The sequence below is a fragment of the Schistocerca cancellata genome, chromosome 6 (assembly GCF_023864275.1).
Source record: "Schistocerca cancellata isolate TAMUIC-IGC-003103 chromosome 6, iqSchCanc2.1, whole genome shotgun sequence".
In the NCBI taxonomy this organism is placed as follows: domain Eukaryota; kingdom Metazoa; phylum Arthropoda; class Insecta; order Orthoptera; family Acrididae; genus Schistocerca; species Schistocerca cancellata.
The window spans coordinates 370,815,140-370,833,731 of NC_064631.1; the positions used below are offsets into that span (position 1 = coordinate 370,815,140).

Genomic DNA, 18,592 nt, shown 5'->3' on the forward strand with positions numbered 1-18,592 from the left:
ACTTTCCTCTGAAGCACTTCCATATTTCATCACTTTACTGTAACAGCACTTGTAGCAACACTTCAACCTGAATACTAGAAAAAGTCTCTCACATGCAGAGCTACACACTACACAACATAACAGTACCGTGTCCCGTGCTCGACTCACTATAGATGCAGCTGCCCACAAAGATACTCCACAACTAAGCCAGCGATATGACAATACGCTTACATACTGACTGTAGTAAAATTGTCTTCAGTGATGAGTCCCAGTTCGAGTTAAGCCCTGATGACCAGCTAGGACTTGTCTGGAACACATCCTGGGCAGCAGTGGGATACTAACCTGACTGTTGCCCACTTTACAGACTGGCATCCAGTAGTGATGGACTGTGGTGCCATTCCATTTCATAGCTGGACGCTTTTGGTTGTCATCCTTGGCACCTTTACAGCACAGCAATACATCAACGATATTCTACGCCTAGTTTTCTTTCCCTTCATGGCAAGCCATACTGGACTTATATTTCTGCAAGATAATGCCTGTCTGCACACAGTGAGAGTTTGTACTGCTTGTCTTCATGCTTTCCAAACGTTGACTTGGCCAGCAAGGTTGCTGAATGTCTCCAGTTGAGAAAGTTTGGAGCATTATGGGCAGAGCCCTTAACCCAGCCTAGAATTTTGTGGATCTGACATGTCAGGCGGACAGAATTAGACACGATATGCCTCAAGAGGCCTTCCAACAACCCTGTCAATCAGTGTCAAGCCAGATAATGGCCTGCATAAAGGCCAGAGGTGGAGAAATGGTTTATTGACTTGCTCAATTTTTGAAGCTCTTTTTCTTCAGTAAATCTTACAATTTTTCTGAATTTGCAATCAATTATTTATCGGTACGTGGACATATTTACTACAAAGAATAAATCAGAACTCAAAATATCTGAGTTAAGGACCTGGGAGAAAACTGTGATGGAATAAGAAATATGACGTTCAAACTCGACAATCAATCAGGATATATACACTACTGGCTGTTAAAATTGCAACACCATAAAGGATAGAAAACAATGAAAAACTTATTTTGTGTAAACAGTGTAGCAGGAAGAACACATTATTAAATTTTTAGGTTACTAGGGAGTATCCAATGTGTGAAATACGATACACGTTACTGCCTCCTCTTGCAGTAACAATGACTCTAATCAGAACACTGAGTCAAACTGAGCATCCTGGATCAGAGATATAGGTACGTCTTTCATTCTATTCCACTCTGTGCCAGAATTCAATAGTTGTAGTGACTGGAGAGTGTTGGTATGCCAGGCTCTCAACAAGCCATAACACATGTTTTCAGTGGGCAATAGACCTGGAGAATGTGCTGAGTAGGGAAACAGTTGAATGCCCTCTGTACTGAGGTGGACCAGGACAGCATGAGCAACCTCCAGTATTGCATTATCTTGTTGAAAAACATCAACGTGAAGCCCTTTATGTATAGAAACATATAACACAATCATTGGTCTTAACACATCAGAGTGTAATACCTGCTGTCTAAATTACCAGCTACGCGAGCAAGATAAAATCGTGTTGTCTACCCAATGGCATCGCATACCAACAACCAGCTGCTAGGCCCATATCATAACAACAAATGCAGTCTGGCAGTGTTTGTTCTCTTCAAAGCATCCACATACAGATACCCCCTTTATGATGCTATATGCAGAACTTGGACTCATCTGAGAAGATGACATTTTATCACTCCTGTTCCCATTGTTTTTGTTGCGTGTAGTGCTGCCACCATGCCTCTCTCTGCTGCTGGGTCCAGGGAAACTGCAACAACGGCTGCCATGGTGACATCTACCAGTGTTCAAGACATTGTCTCATTGACCATTTTGGTAGATGTCTTTCTGCTAAGATACACATTTCCTGACTCATGTTGTGTGGTGTAGCTGTACATCTGTGTGGCTGATACAACAATATGTCTTATCTTCTTCAGCTCTAGTCACATGGGACCATTAAGATCCTGCATGATGGTGAATATGGCTCTCCTACAAAACCATTGATTCTGTATTCATCTGACTATAGTAGGATCCCAACTAATGTGAGTAGCAGTATCATGCAACGATAAACCACAGTATCAATAGGCTGCTATGCTCCTGCTGTTGAGTTCTGACAAATGCTGGTAGATGTTTCTCTTTTCTTGCACAAGGCACAACACAATCTCCCCAGAAACAGTTGACATTCAAAGGCAATTTCTAAATAAGAAACATGCTGCATAATCTTTCATATATACGGAATATAGATGATGTTAATCCTATCACACCTGTACAGATGAACTGAAACACTAATCAATTGCATTCCAAGCATTGTTGTTTGTTGTATATTGTTGCATTGCTGCAATTGTTATGGCCAACAGTGCACTTTGTTAAATTGTATTTTACTTATCATTCTCATCAATACTTCTCCTATATTGTATGCATCAAATCCATTGAAGTTTTAAATAATACATTGGGAATCATCATCTAGTAGTCACAATGATATTAGAAGTTGTCAGTCACTTTTAAAATATGCGATATTGAATTTTGGTTACTATAAGTAATTAATTGGTATTTATTTGTCTATTGGAAGACTGAAATAGCATCAACAAGTATGAATGAAGGAACTTCTTTTGCTCCCTGCTTTATATTAACTTGCTTATTAATATTTCATAGAAACTCCAGTATTTATTTTCTTAATACTAACACACTGCTTCCACAATGTCAAACTAAACTTTGTTTGTATCTCTTTTTTTGTCAGTGCGATTGTTAATCCATTACATCAATTGTTATTGTGCAGTAAAATTATACTGCACTTAGGAACTGAGTTTCTTGTATTTCTCTTGCAGTGCTTTAGGAGCCTTTCCTCTTTTGTTGTAAGATTATAAGCTACAACTTTTCATTAATGTTAACTTGTCATGGTACTGAAAATAATGAACAATTAATTTTTACAGACAATCCTAAAACAAATTTTATTTACCATAAATGAAGCAATTGAGATGCTTGAAAAATGGAAAAGTTCATATTTTGAAATGCAGCTAAAAATAGAACTTTCTGGTAAAGGTCAAAGATGGGAATTTGACAAGAAGAAACTTTTTAAGGCAACTGACTACATGGCTTCTGTCTGTAGAGATCTTTACCAGTTTGCCAAGGTAAATCTAAACTTAGAGAGTTTAGTTGATGTTTAATAGCCATCTGAGTTGCTTTTTGCTGCTTCTAAATGCCACTGTATTAGTTTGTCCAATTTTATTATTTTGTATTCCAGTATTATAGTATTATTTTCATCAAGAAAAAGATTTTGCCAGAAAGTTTTGTTTGTTGCAAGTAGACTCTAATGTTTAGCATTAATATATCTCCTTTTTCAGAATATGTATTGGATATTTCTTTGTTAGTGGTCCTACTCCCTCTGTGACTGTTTCAACATTTGTTTGCATATGTTTACAGTTCATTTCTTGATTCTTTGTAGGGTGCCATCTTTCAGCCTCTTATACTATGTTCTCTATGCAGCTTCCCTCATGAGCCCTACAGTATAGTAATTTTGTGTAGTGAGAGTACTATAGATTAGATAACCAGGAGTCATCATGCTTGTAACAGGGGAAGGTAGTTGGAGCCATTAATGCAGCGGCACTTAAAACCAGCAAGTTAATGCAAAAACTGTCCACAGTTGGCTTTGCAACATAACTTAGAGATTACCAATATGAATAGCTTGGATATATCACCACTCACATTCTTTATTTCAGTCATTAGTTTTTTGGTCGTTGTCTGGAAGCACCAAATTTTCTATGGGAGTCATAGAGGACTTACTGTTGACATTGGAACCACTTCAATACATTCATTACCTGTCATTCTGTGAATTTACCCAACACACCAGATCACACAGCACTGGTCACATGAGCAAGATGCAGAATGAATACAAAAAAACAACAGCCATCAAAATAACTAGCATGGCCAAGATGTAAATCTGAAGATTGAATGTGTGACAGTGAGAGAGGACCACCAACAATAAGGTCTGAAGGGTGTGCACATTCTGCTTGAACATCAGTAAAATTTGAATATTAAATTTTCATTAACTTCTTAATGGGACATGGCTGTTATCCAATTTGTACATGCAGAATAAAAAAATGACAGAGATAAACATGTTTTGTGGAGAACAGAGTGTTCTGAAACACATTTTTGTGTGTTGCATACAGAGTGTATACTGACATACCACTCAGCTCATAACCAAATGAGGAACTGCATGATTCTTAACTGTTATAATGTAATAAAAAATGTATAATAATAAAAAATAAAGTGTGTGGCTTTTTAGATATATTGAATTAATGAGATTATTTTTTCGGCACTCGGACAAGCACAATAAGCTGGGCTATGCCAGTAAACAGGTTATGAATCCGTTTATATTAGTTTCACACAATTGAAATAGTCTTTCTCTTGTAGTATATATATGATTACCAATTAATAATATTATGTCCAATCACCGTATCCACCTACAAAATCTTGACCGTGTCCATGTTGCGTTAATCGGATTTTTGTAAATTTTCCAAAGTACGCAGGTGGGCTTCAGTTCTTTTTATTACATTACTAACTTGAAATAATAACTCATACAATCTTTCAGTTAGTAAAATAGTACTATATTCTTCTGTTCGATGCACATAGAAAATACATACTCTTCATTTATTCACATCGTCCAAAGTGGCTACCTCTGTTCACTATCAGAGAGCAAGTCTTTCCTCCTACTGAGGGACAGGAAAAACATCTTATGTTTTTTAACATTTGAAAATCAAAAATACATGACAGTAGGCACAGGCCCTACGTTGGGCTACCGCTTCACCTTTGCCTTGAAAAGAACATAAAAGTAAAAACTGTAAAAGGTTAATCATAAATGCCCCCCCCCCCCCCCCCCCCCCATGGTATACTGACGGAAATAAGTCTCTACTGCACTTACGGACAGCAGCAGCCTATTGTTTAACAAGCCCATCGCATTGGCGCAAGCACCACGTGAACAGCAGCACTGCCCACACATCCATCATAATGTTGCTCCAGGGTTATGAAGTTTGTGTTGTATGTGCCCTGCAGTCTGGAGACTGGATACGACGGATTCAGCTCCAATTCTCAAGCCAAAGAACACCAATACATCATCTCGCACCTGGCCGAGGTTTTCATCCAGTGGAATTGAGGGTAAGGGCCACACTGCAGGACTCAGCATTATCTTCTGTTGTGCATTGTAGTTCAGCGGCCGTTGCACATCAGTTAGTGGTTATATGGATTTCCTCTGATTTCTCCATCGCACACTCGTCACATTCACTGTATTCACTTTGCTGGCCTGTAGCATTTACTTTTATCGTGGCTTAGCCACTATTTTCAGTCTTATCAAGTCTTACTATTTTTGTATCACTTCACACATGCAGGTGTTTTACTCGTCATCGCGTTGCACTTCACATACATACATAAATGGGTCTTCTTCAAGAATAAAATTTCACATAAAATTGACTATAGTACATACATTTTACATAGACATAGACATTGACAATAATGAATTTGACATATAAATTTACAATTCACATTCACATTTCATATATGGACTTTATGACATGCACCATCTTACACACTAATATGTAAATCACAAGGAATCTTTCATTTATTCTAAATATTTGGTTTTTCTGTTCTGGTCTTGCAGGATATTATATCTCTTAAAAGAAAAAATAATGTAATGTTATTTATTTATTTAGCAGAAACACTCTCCTAGTAAATTTGTTTGAAAATACTAAAGAGATATAATAAGCAAAATAATGAATTTCGTAGGTTGCCAATTACGTAATATATCTGGTTTTATCGAGCGCCAGGCTCCCTACAAATTACTGTAAATGCAATAGCGTAGTAGTACTCAGCTCTGAAATTATTACTGTCATAGAAAATAGACAAGTTTTAATAAAATTATTTCACTGGATTACTTCAATTAATCTCACAGAATATTTTTACATAATTTCTTCCACTCCCGCTATTAGATATTGTGCTGTGCAAAAATATTTTTAAATGTACCGCATAATGGCGGCTAATTGTTAACAGTCAGAGATTACTGTTACTCGCTCCGCAGTAGCTGAAACATGCTAAATAATTTTCATTAAATATTCATTTCATAAGATAAATGTGGCGTAGGGTCTTGAAATAACACATGGAGATCACTTTATACTAATATATTCGTACTAGGACACAGTTTACACCATTAAATATTGCAATTACGTTACGACAGAAACAAATGCTAGCGCAGCACAATAGCTTGCGTACCTTATTCCAGCTCACACCAGAACGAACAGAACAAAACAGACTAGACAGAAGAATGAGCATTGCATTGTATTTTATACTCTAACAAAGATAATCACATTATAATCTCATACAATAAAAATAATGTCTTTTCTGCATTTATCGATATATATATTGTATATTTTTACAGTTAAATCAATGTTTGCAATTAATTTTGTGTCACATACTGTCTGTTTTATTTATGTTTCACCTTGATAAGGGTGAATATCGCAAAAGGGACACTACACGGCCCCCTGGGTTACAAGGAACACACTACTTAATGTTTGGTCCTTGTAGACCACGAGTGTCACTTTTCTTTCGTTCGTTGATCACTTTCAGTTCACTTTACCGTGTATTAGTTCATGGGTACACATTCATTTTGAGTCTTTTTACATAACATGGCTGGGGACAGTTACAATATAACAAGCTCTTCCATTTGGACGAGGGCCGCAGGGAAACCCCAGAAAAACCTCGGCAGAGCTGATAGATTTAACCCTTTGTGTTACTTACATACACTCCTGGAAATTGAAATAAGAACACCGTGAATTCATTGTCCCAGGAAGGGGAAACTTTATTGACACATTCCTGGGGTCAGATACATCACATGATCACACTGACAGAACCACAGGCACATAGACACAGGCAACAGAGCATGCACAATGTCGGCACTAGTACAGTGTATATCCACCTTTCGCAGCAATGCAGGCTGCTATTCTCCCATGGAGACGATCGTAGAGATGCTGGATGTAGTCCTGTGGAACGGCTTGCCATGCCATTTCCACCTGGCGCCTCAGTTGGACCAGCGTTCGTGCTGGACGTGCAGACCGCGTGAGACGACGCTTCATCCAGTCCCAAACATGCTCAATGGGGGACAGATCCGGAGATCTTGCTGGCCAGGGTAGTTGACTTACACCTTCTAGAGCACGTTGGGTGGCACGGGATACATGCGGATGTGCATTGTCCTGTTGGAACAGCAAGTTCCCTTGGCGGTCTAGGAATGGTACAACGATGGGTTCGATGACGGTTTGGATGTACCGTGCACTATTCAGTGTCCCCTCGACGATCACCAGTGGTGTACGGCCAGTGTAGGAGATCGCTCCCCACACCATGATGCCGGGTGTTGGCCCTGTGTGCCTCGGTCGTATGCAGTCCTGATTGTGGCGCTCACCTGCACGGCGCCAAACACGCATACGACCATCATTGGCACCAAGGCAGAAGCGACTCTCATCGCTGAAGATGACACGTCTCCATTCGTCCCTCCATTCACGCCTTTTCGCGACACCACTGGAGGCGGGCTGCACGATGTTGGGGCGTGAGCGGAAGACGGCCTAACGGTGTGCGGGACCGTAGCCCAGCTTCATGGAGACGGTTGCGAATGGTCCTCGCCGATACCCCAGGAGCAACAGTGTCCCTAATTTGCTGGGAAGTGGCGGTGCGGTCCCCTACGGCACTGCGTAGGATCCTACGGTCTTGGCGTGCATCCGTGCGTCGCTGCGGTCCGGTCCCAGGTCGACGGGCACGTGCACCTTCCGCCGACCACTGGCGACAACATCGATGTACTGTGGAGACCTCACGCCCCACGTGTTGAGCAATTCGGCGGTACGTCTACCCGGCCTCCCGCATGCCCACTATACGCCCTCGCTCAAAGTCCGTCAACTGCACATACGGTTCACGTCCACGCTGTCGCGGCATGCTACCAGTGTTAAAGACTGCGATGGAGCTCCGTATGCCACGGCAAACTGGCTGACACTGACAGCGGCGGTGCACAAATGCTGCGCAGCTAGCGCCATTCGACGGCCAACACCGCGGTTCCTGGTGTGTCCGCTGAGCCGTGCGTGTGATCATTGCTTGTGCAGCCTTCTCGCAGTGTCCGGAACAAGTATGGTGGGTCTGACACACCGGTGTCAATGTGTTCTTTTTTCCATTTCCAGGAGTGTAAGTTGGTTCTACATGTTTTGGTACTACAAGTATTTACATCAAATATAAAATTTTCTGAAAAAGAAACAAACATATAGTCTTTATATGAAAGTGTTCATCACATTTTTTTGTTGTGTTGGTAATATTTTGAGTTTTTTTTTTATTTTTGTCGGCGCATTTCTAGTCGTGTGGTGCGGATGACGCTGTATGTCGCTACCGCTATGCCTCGTGCCCGTTGCCATGGAGCGTCGGCTGGACACTGCCGTCTTCTTTCTTGTCTGTAAGCGGCGGTCAGGGTGTGGAGTACGGAACGACGTTATTTTGTCTGCGTGGTGCGTCTGCATTGTTGCGCACCGCTCGTTAAAGTTTTCAGCACGGGAGAGGATGTTGACTCGTGCAAATCATGAAACAAATGCACATATGTTATAGAACGGATTTTGTAAGATGTTATGGCTGTGGGTAAGAATTGATTAGTCAACATTATTGCATCATCAAGGCACAGGCTCAGTTACTTGGTATTTTCGTGTTCGTTTGCACGTACTGGTGCTGAATGATGCAGGAGATATGTTGCTGAAGTAAGCACTGCACATCCCTGTTGTCATCACTTCGTATGGAATATTTATGTTTCACTATTTTTGTTTGACGGCGTTCCACCGTAGTTGCCATTGCAGTAACGTCCTACTACGTGGTCCGTGACGTCATATTAATTGTTGGCGCACAGGAGGTAGCGTCCAACCTAAAAATGTTGTCTGTACAGTTTCGAACACACACTGATCACAGTTTTGTGTTTTCGGTCACTGCACACAGATATGTTTTCTTAATGTTGGTACCTCGCGTTTTTTCAGTTGTACAGCACATAAGTGTTCACTGTCCAAGTTGATCACTAATACAGTTCTCAAAGTTCACACTTCCTCCGCGAATACCAACACACATAGTTCCTGTTGGTATTGCTTACAGCATGACTTTGATACAATTGTATTACATGATTACCGTTTTTTTTTTTTTTTTATATCACATGTTGTTGTTGTTGTTGTGGTCTTCAGTCCTGAGACTGGTTTGATGCAACTCTCCATGCTACTCTATCCTGTGCAAGCTTCTTCATCTCCCAGTACCTACTGCAACCTACATCCTTCTGAATCTGCTTAGTGTATTGATCTCTTGGTCTCCCTCTACGATTTTTACCCTCCACGCTGCCCTCCAATGCTAAATTTGTGATCCCTCGATGCCTCAGAACATGTCCTACCAACCGATCCCTTCTTCTAGTCAAGTTGTGCCACAAACTTCTCTTCTCCCCAATCCTATTCAATACCTCCTCATTAGTTACGTGATCTACCCACCTTATCTTCAGCATTCTTCTGTAGCACCACATTTCGAAAGCTTCTATTCTCTTCTTGTCCAAACTAGTTATCGTCCATGTCTCACTTCCATACATGGCTACACTCCATACAAATACTTTCAGAAACGACTTCCTGACACCTAAATCTATATTCGATGTTAACAAATTTCTCTTCTTGAGAAACGCTTTCCTTGCCATTGCCAGTCTACATTTTATATCCTCTCTACTTCGACCATCATCGGTTATTTTACTCCCTAAATAGCAAAACTCCTTTACTACTTTAAGTGTCTCATTTCCTAATCTAATTCCCTCAGCATCACCCGACTTAAATTGACTACATTCCATTATCCTCGTTTTCCTTTTGTTGATGTTCATCTTATATCCTCCTTTCAAGACACTGTCCATTCCGTTCAACTGCTCTTCCAAGTCCTTTGCTGTCTCTGACAGAATTACAATGTCATCGGCAAACCTCAAAGTTTTTACTTCTTCTCCATGAATTTTAATACCTACTCCGAATTTTTCTTTTGTTTCCTTTACTGCTTGCTCAATATACAGATTGAATAACATCGGGGAGAGGCTACAACCCTGTCTCACTCCTTTCCCAACAACTGCTTCCCTTTCATGCCCCTCGACTCTTATAACTGCCATCTGGTTTCTGTACAAATTGTAAATAGTCTTTCGCTCCCTGTATTTTACCCCTGCCACCTTCATAATTTGGAAGAGAGTATTCCAGTCAACATTGTCAAAAGCTTTCTCTAAGTCTACAAATGCTAGAAACGTAGGTTTGCCTTTTCTTAATCTTTCTTCCAAGATAAGTCGTAAGGTCAGTATTGCCTCACGTGTTCCAACATTTCTACGGAATCCAAACTGATCTTCCCCGAGGTCGGCTTCTACCAGTTTTTCCATTCGTCTGTAAAGAATTCGCGTTAGTATTTTGCAGCTGTGACTTATTAAACTGATAGTTCGGTAACTTTCACATCTGTCAACACCTGCTTTCTTTGGGATTGGAATTATTATATTCTTCTTAAAGTCTGAGGGTATTTCACCTGTCTCATACATCGTGCTCACCAGATGGTAGAGTTTTGTCATGACTGGCTCTCCTGAGGCCATCAGTAGTTCTAATGGAATGTTGTCTACTCCCGGGGCCTTGTTTTGACTCAGGTCTTTCAGTGCTCCGTCAAACTCTTCACGCAGTATCTTATCTCCCATTTCATCTTCATCTACATCCTCTTCCATTTCCATAATATTGTCCTCAAGTACATCGCCCTTGTATAAACCCTCTATATACTCCTTCCACCTTTCTGCTTTCCCTTCTTTGCTTAGAACTGGGTTGCCATCTGAGCTCTTGATATTCATACAAGTGGTTCTCTTCTCTCCAAAGGTCTCTTTAATTTTCCTGTATGCAGTATCTATCTTACCCCTAGTGAGACAAGCCTCTACATCCTTACATTTGTCCTCTAGCCATCCCTGCTTAGCCATTTTGCACTTCCTGTCGATTTCATTTTTCAGACGTTTATATTCCTTTTTGCCTGCTTCATTTACTGCATTTTTATATTTTCTCCTTTCATCAATTAAATTCAATATTTCTTCTGTTACCCAAGGATTTCTATTAGCCCGCGTCTTTTTACCTACTTGATCGTCTGCTGCCTTCACCACTTCATCCCTCAGAGCTACCCATTCTTCTTCTACTGTATTTCTTTCCCCCATTCCTGTCAATTGTTCCCTAATGCTCTCCCTGAAACTCTGTACAACCTCTGGTTCTTTCAGTTTATCCAGGTCCCATCTCCTTAAATTCCCACCTTTTTGCAGTTTCTTCAGTTTCAATCTGCAGTTCATAACCAATAGATTGTGGTCAGAATCTACATCTGCCCCAGGAAATGTCTTACAATTTAATACCTGGTTCCTAAATCTCTGTCTTACCATTATATAATCTATCTGAAACCTGTCAGTATCTCCAGGCTTCTTCCATGTATACAGCCTCCTTTCATGATTCTTGAACCAAGTGTTAGCTATGATTAAGTTATGCTCTGTGCAAAATTCTACAAGGCGGCTTCCTCTTTCATTCCTTCCCCCCAATCCATATTCACCTACTATGTTTCCTTCTCTCCCTTTTCCTACTGACGAATTCCAGTCACCCATCACTATTAAATTTTCGTCTCCCTTCACTACCTGAATAATTTCTTTTATCTCGTCATACATTTCATCTATTTCTTCATCATCTGCAGAGCTAGTTGGCATATAAACTTGTACTACTGTAGTAGGCATGGGCTTTGTGTCTATCTTGGCCACAATAATGCGTTCACTATGCTGTTTGTAGTAGCTAACCCGCACTCCTATTTTTTTATTCATTATGAAACCTACTCCTGCATTACCCCTATTTGATTTTGTATTTATAACCCTGTAATCACGTGACCAAAAGTCTTGTTCCTCCTGCCACCGAACTTCACTAATTCCCACTATATCTAACTTTAACCTATCCATCTCCCTTTTTAAATTTTCTAACCTACCTGCCCGATTAAGGGATCTGACATTCCACGCTCCGATCCGTAGAACGCCAGTTTTCTTTCTCCTGATAACGACGTCCTCTTGAGTAGTCCCCGCCCGGAGATCCGAATGGGGGACTATTTTACCTCCGGAATATTTTACCCAAGAGGACGCCATCATCATTTAATCATACAGTAGAGCTGCATGTCCTCGGGAAAAATTACGGCTGTAGTTTCCCCTTGCTTTCAGCCGTTCGCAGTACCAGCACAGCAAGGCCGTTTTGGTTAATGTTACAAGGCCAGATCAGTCAGTCATCCAGACTGTTGCCCCTGCAACTACTGAAAAGGCTGCTGCCCCTCTTCAGGAACCACATGTTTGTCTGGCCTCTCAACAGATACCCCTCCGTTGTGGTTGCACCTACGGTACGGCCATCTGTATCGCTGAGGCACGCAAGCCTCCCCACCAACGGCAAGGTCCATGGTTCATGGGGGGTTATATCACATAGTGACACAGATGTCTGTTCGTTTACACAATATGTTACAATGAAATTTCACAGATCAAAAGCACTTTTGTTCTGTTATTGCATACAATTAAGTGTTACATCATACATGCAACGGATCCTGGCCTGACTTGCAATATTTTTATATTTAAGCATTAATAAATTTGTCATAGGGTATAGTCATTTGAGGATTAGGACCACTGCGCATGTGCTTGCTCCATAAGCTGCTAGCGTAATCGCGTATCCTAACAAAGGTTTGCAACTGTCAAAAACAGGCTCTAAAGTAAAGCTCTTATTTAATCTCAAATATTGTGGCTAGATGCTTATACTTTCTCTTTTAGGGTCAAAGCAAAGCATCACAGATGTCACATGGTATGTGCACAGTCTTTTGCATATACCATTTCTATTCATTTTTCATGTGACAGATTAGAATATTTAGTGCATTCTTTAAATAAACATTTATCACAACAGCATAATAAAATTTATAGTTACTAACTCTGATAACCACTGAAAAACATCTTACACTTACTGATTATGTTTCTAAACAAATACTATCATTGGACTGATGGTCCTTTAGCTTCTTTTTACTCATTTTTTAAGGCTGATGTGTAAAACATTCCGTGACATAAAGACAAAACATCTTACATACTAAGCACAAACAAAACATCAAATTCTTACAACTACACAAAAATATATATTGAAGTCTGTGCAAAACCTACATATTACACAAAAATACGGTAAACCATTCATGTCCTATTGTCAGGTACCACAAATTTCTTTAAGTCCTTATAGGGATACAATCCTTTGATCTTCCCGCTCATCACATCAGCTATAAGGTAGCTACAACCATGCGGTATTTGTATAATTTTAAAAGGTCCATTATACAGCATTTGCCATTTCTTGTTCTTCTTTGTTATGAGTGACGACTTAGGATGGTTTCTTATCAAAACTAAGTCATTTATCTGATATGGGACTGTCCGTTTTACTGACTTGTCATATCGACTTTTTCGTTGGGATTCAGTTAGATAACGTGATTCTTGTGCTTTGTTGTTAAGGGTTTCGGTCCAGCGAAGCGTTTCATTGTGAGCTACGTCCGAATAATATTCTCCCTGGCCCCTTAAATTGCTGCTTAATTGAAATATGGGCATCTCTTCGCTTTTTACCCGTACGCTCGGGCAATCTTTACCGGGTGTACTTACTGTTCGTGTTAAATCCAGTACAATCTGCTTATTTTCATTCAGTAGGGAGATCTTCCCGCGGGAGAAATCAATTTTTGCTTTTTTTCTCGCTCAGGAAACCTCCCCCCAGGATGCAGGTTACTCTCAATCCTTTGACTATGAGAAAGATACATTTTACGTTATCTTCTCCCAGGCATAAATCTACCAGCACCTGATACTGAACTTTCTGTGCTTGTGCTCCCATGGCTCCAATGATACAGCAGTTTTGTACAGGAAATGTCGGTAAGTTGCGGTTTCGGCTCAAGGTTTTGAATAGATCATAGCTCATAACATTAGTAGTGGCACCTGTATCTATGTATATTTCTACTGGCAATTCATTAATTCTAGCTTTTATGATGGTTTGTACTTCAGTTATTTCTTTTTTGTTACATTGGTTTGATTCCATAAGTAAATCATGTTGTGTACTGTTTCCATCTTGGTACCTCAGTAATAGTACATTATCTTGTGTATTGTTTCTAGCAGTGCCCCCTGTTTTTTCACCGGCCATCAATTGGGAGCTTATTGTGGCCGTTGTTCGTTTGACGGTCTTGAACTATGGTGGTTTCCGTCCGTGGGCATTTCTACTATCCTTACGCTGCTATTCGAGTCTGTCCATGTTTGTGGTATTGCATTAGTATTCTGCATAGAATTCCTATTGTCACACTGGTACTGGTTACCGTTAGGAGGCGGTGGTGGTGGCATAGAAGTTTGCATCCACTGCACCGGGTAAGTGCGGTTGTTGGCACTACTGCTTGGTTGCGGCCATTGACCTTCATTTCGACGTTTGTTATTGTAACTATTATTACTGTTACTGTAGCCGGGATGTCCTCTATCTTCCCACCTATGTTTTTGATTGTAAGATGGTTGACCGTTTCCGTTCTTCCTATTTTGTTCTGCGGCTTGATCTTCCTTTCCATTTCCGTGGCTTCCAAAATTGGAATTGTTGTTGCCATTTTTAAACTTGCGTGGTGAACCATTACTGTTCTCCAGGTCTTTATTTATCCTATTTTCTTCCTGGGAGAGATCGATTTCGTCCAGCACAGACAAGTACCGTTCCAGGTCATTTTCGGGTACATTTATTAATTTGTCTCGTATATGACCGGGCAATCGTAATTTTAAGATTCTGATCACATCACGGGCTGATATGGGGTCATCCCAGTATCTAGTTTTGTTGATATATTTTTCAAAATATTTACGGAGTGTACCCTGTTTGTGATTGTACATTTGCGGGCTGTATACTTCAGTCCTCAGGCGTTCTTGAATAGCCTTAGACCAGTATCTGTCTAGAAAAGATTTTTCAAATTGTGCCAGGCTATGGCAATTTTCTATGACTTCATTTGCCCATAAGGCAGCGTCGCCTTGTATATGTGCGATTATGAACTGAATTTTTTGGCGTTCATTCCAGGCACTCGGTAATACATTTCGGAATCCTTTTATGAAGATTACCGGATGCACTGTCTTCTTTTCCGCGTTAAATACTTGGAATTGTCTGTGTTTTATTAAGCTTTCATCAATGTTATTGCTTGTGGAAGTAGAAGCTGCCCCCACAGGGTTATGAATAGGAATGCTTCCTGTAAATTGTGTGTTTTCTTTTTCCGAATCGCTTTTTTGTTGGTATGAGCTGTACGTAATATTCTCATTACCGTACACGTTCCTAACAGGTGTGCCACAGTTGTTAAGCATTTGCAAATGTGCACGCTTGAGTTCCGTAATTCTGTATGTCATTTCTTGCTGCCACAGTGGTACTGGCAATTTGTATCACGCTTCGCTTTTTTCACCTGCGAGTGGTAGTGTGTCTACTGTGGGTTGTTTACATACATAGTTAATTTTTGCAGAGCAGACTGTATTTTGCTTTCTACACGTTCTGTGATCTGGCTTTCTTTTTCAGTGAGCCAGTCATGGAACTCTTTTTCTACTTTCTGGGCTTGATCATTTAAATGCGTTTCTATGGTTTCTTTTTGTGTCATCTCTAAATTGTCCATTCGGTTCGCAAGCTGTTCTACTTCGTCCCGGATGACTGTGTGTGCCGTCTGAAGCGTTTGCACATCTTGTGCTATGTTGCTTACAATGTTCGGCAGTTCGGCTTGGGCTTTCTTTATTTCTGTCATTTCTGAATGTATCTTTTCGAACATTGTACCTATACTTTCTATTAAGACCTTTTCTCTTTCTTCGTTTTGTTCTCTTATCTGATTGACTAGCTGTTCGTTCTTTTTCTCTAATTTCCGTAAAAATTCAGCAACTGGATCCGGTATTGGTGAGCATACCGGTGTGGTAGTTGTTCTAATCATTGGAAAATTATCACTAGCCCTGCTAGTAGCACCTATCGGTTTTACTGTTTTTGTATGCTGGCTACTTCCTGGCATATCACTGGAAACTACATTGTTCACATTTTCTCCCCCTCGATCGCTATTAATATTTAGTAAGTCAGTGTCACTATCCATATCGCTCAATAATTGCACATTATTTGTAACATTGGACACATTATCTGGTTGCAAATCTAACACACGTCCAACTTTTCCCATAATGACGATCACTTTCACTGGGATAACTACAAAAATTGTTCCTAACTACAAATGCGGACTAAGTTCAAAAGTCAAACTGCTTATTGTTTCCAAAATCACATAATATTAATATCTACACCACTGTACACCATGTACCATCTATGATACTATACTTTGATGATACGGGCCTATGTAGCAAGCTTTTATGCATAGTGGTCCTTACCTTGATTTCTTTTGTCTTTTCTTTTCTTTTTGCTATCTTGTCCTCTCAGGGTCTATACAGTTCTTCTCCGCTTTCCTCGTTCAAGTTTATACATGAAATGGAATTTGATAGACATTAGAATACATACAATACATGTTAACAATTACATACATACAAACCCTAAAAAAAATATTTTATCTCTTCGAGCCCCATGTAACAGGGCGCTATTTATTATATCTCTTAAAAGAAATATAATGTTATGTTGTTTATTTTGTTAGCGGAAACACTCTCCTAGTAAATTTGTTTGAAAATACAAAAGAGATATAGTAAGCAAAATAATGAATTTCGTAGGTTGCCAATTACGTATTATATCTGGTTTTATCGAGTGCCAGGCTCCCTACAAATTACTGTAAATGCAATAGCGTAGTAGTACTCAGCTCTGAAATTATTACTATCACAGAAAATAGACAAGTTTTAATAAAATTATTTCACTGGATTACTTCAATTAATCTCACAGAATATTTTTACATAATTTCTTCCGCTCCGGCTATTAGATATTGTGCTGTGAAAAAATATTTTTAAATGTACCGCGTAATGGCGGCTAATTGTTAACAGTCAGAGATTACTGTTACTCGCTCCGCAGCAGCTGGAAACATGCTAAATAATTTTCATTAAATATTCATTTCATAAGATAAATGTGGCGTAGGGTCTTGAAATAACACACGGAGATCACTTTATACTAATATATTCATACTAGGACACAGTTTACACCATTAAATATTTGCTATTATGTTACGACAGAAACAAATGCTAGCGCAGCACAATAGCTTGCGTACCTTATTCCAGCTCACACCAGAACGAACAGAACAAAACAGACTAGACAGAAGAATGAGCATTGCATTGTATTTTATACTCTAACAAAGATAATCACATTATAATCTCATACAATAAAAATAATGTCTTTTCTGCATTTATTGATATATATATTGTATATTTTTACAGTTAAATCAATGTTTGCAATTAATTTTGTGTCACATACTGTCTGTTTTATTTATGTTTCACCTTGATAAGGGTGACTATCGCAAAAGGGACACTACAAGGACCCATCTACTGCACATTTGTTACCTTCACAACTAGACATAGAAAATAGTACATATATTTTTCGTAGACTAGACATTGACGGATAATAAAGTAGACAAAAAAATTTACAATTCACATCCACATTTCATACATGAGCTCCATATTAGGTACCATCTTACACACTAATAAGTAAATTAGAAGGAATCTTTCATTTACTCTGATTATTTGGATTTTCTGTTCTTGTCTTGCAGGGTTGACCTGTGCATTTTTACCTTCACAATTACACATAGATAATAGTACACACATTTTTCGTAGACTAGAAATTGACAATAATAAAGTTAACAAATAAACGTACGAATGGTGGTCTCCATATGGTTCCCAAGTCGTGCAGCGACCCTAAACTGTAAAATTACCAAATATGCAGCAACCAGTCACAAAATCATGTTTTATTTATTCACTTTTGCAAATCAGTTTCAACTAATTAACAGCCATCATCAGTGCTTTCAACTAATATGTGCCCTGAGTAGTAATACTGTCTTAAACAGAGGTCAAACATAAAGACAGTATTACTACTCAGGGCACATATTGGTTGGAAGCACCGATGATGGCTGTTAATCAGTTGAAATCAATTTGCAAAAGTGAATAAATAAAACATGATTTTGTGACTGGTTGCTGAATATTTGGTAATTTTAAATAAATTTACAATTCACATCCACATTTCATATATGTGCTCCATATTAGGTACCATCTTACACACAAATAAGTAAATTAGAAGGAATCTTGCATTCATTCTAAATATTTGAATTCTCTTCTCTTGTCTTGCAGGATCAACCTCCTGCGTGTTTTTACCTTCACAAATACACATAGAAAATACTGGTAAAAAGAGGATTTGGTAGGGTCTGCTTCATAAATCAAGCTGATTCTACGATTGTTACTTGTAGTGCATCGTTAGTGTACTTATTCTGTCCTTGGCATTTGATAAACTTCATACTATGTACAATATTTACAACTACTTGTTTGTGAGCGAGTGTGGGTAACGTTTTCTCCCTTGACAATCCTGACTTCATCAC

At 39.5% G+C, this 18,592-nt stretch overlaps 1 protein-coding gene across 1 annotated transcript in view; it reads left to right on the forward strand.

Annotated features, from left to right (window-relative positions):
- Nucleotides 1–2,988: 2,988 nt before the first annotated feature.
- The window catches only part of LOC126088334 (dynein axonemal heavy chain 10-like), a 199,743-nt gene continuing 184,139 nt past the window's right edge, over nucleotides 2,989–18,592 (forward strand). Inside the window, exon 1 of the mRNA XM_049906468.1 lies at nucleotides 2,989–3,141. Coding sequence (XP_049762425.1) covers nucleotides 2,989–3,141 — 153 coding nt within the window. The remainder of the gene's footprint in view (nucleotides 3,142–18,592) is intronic.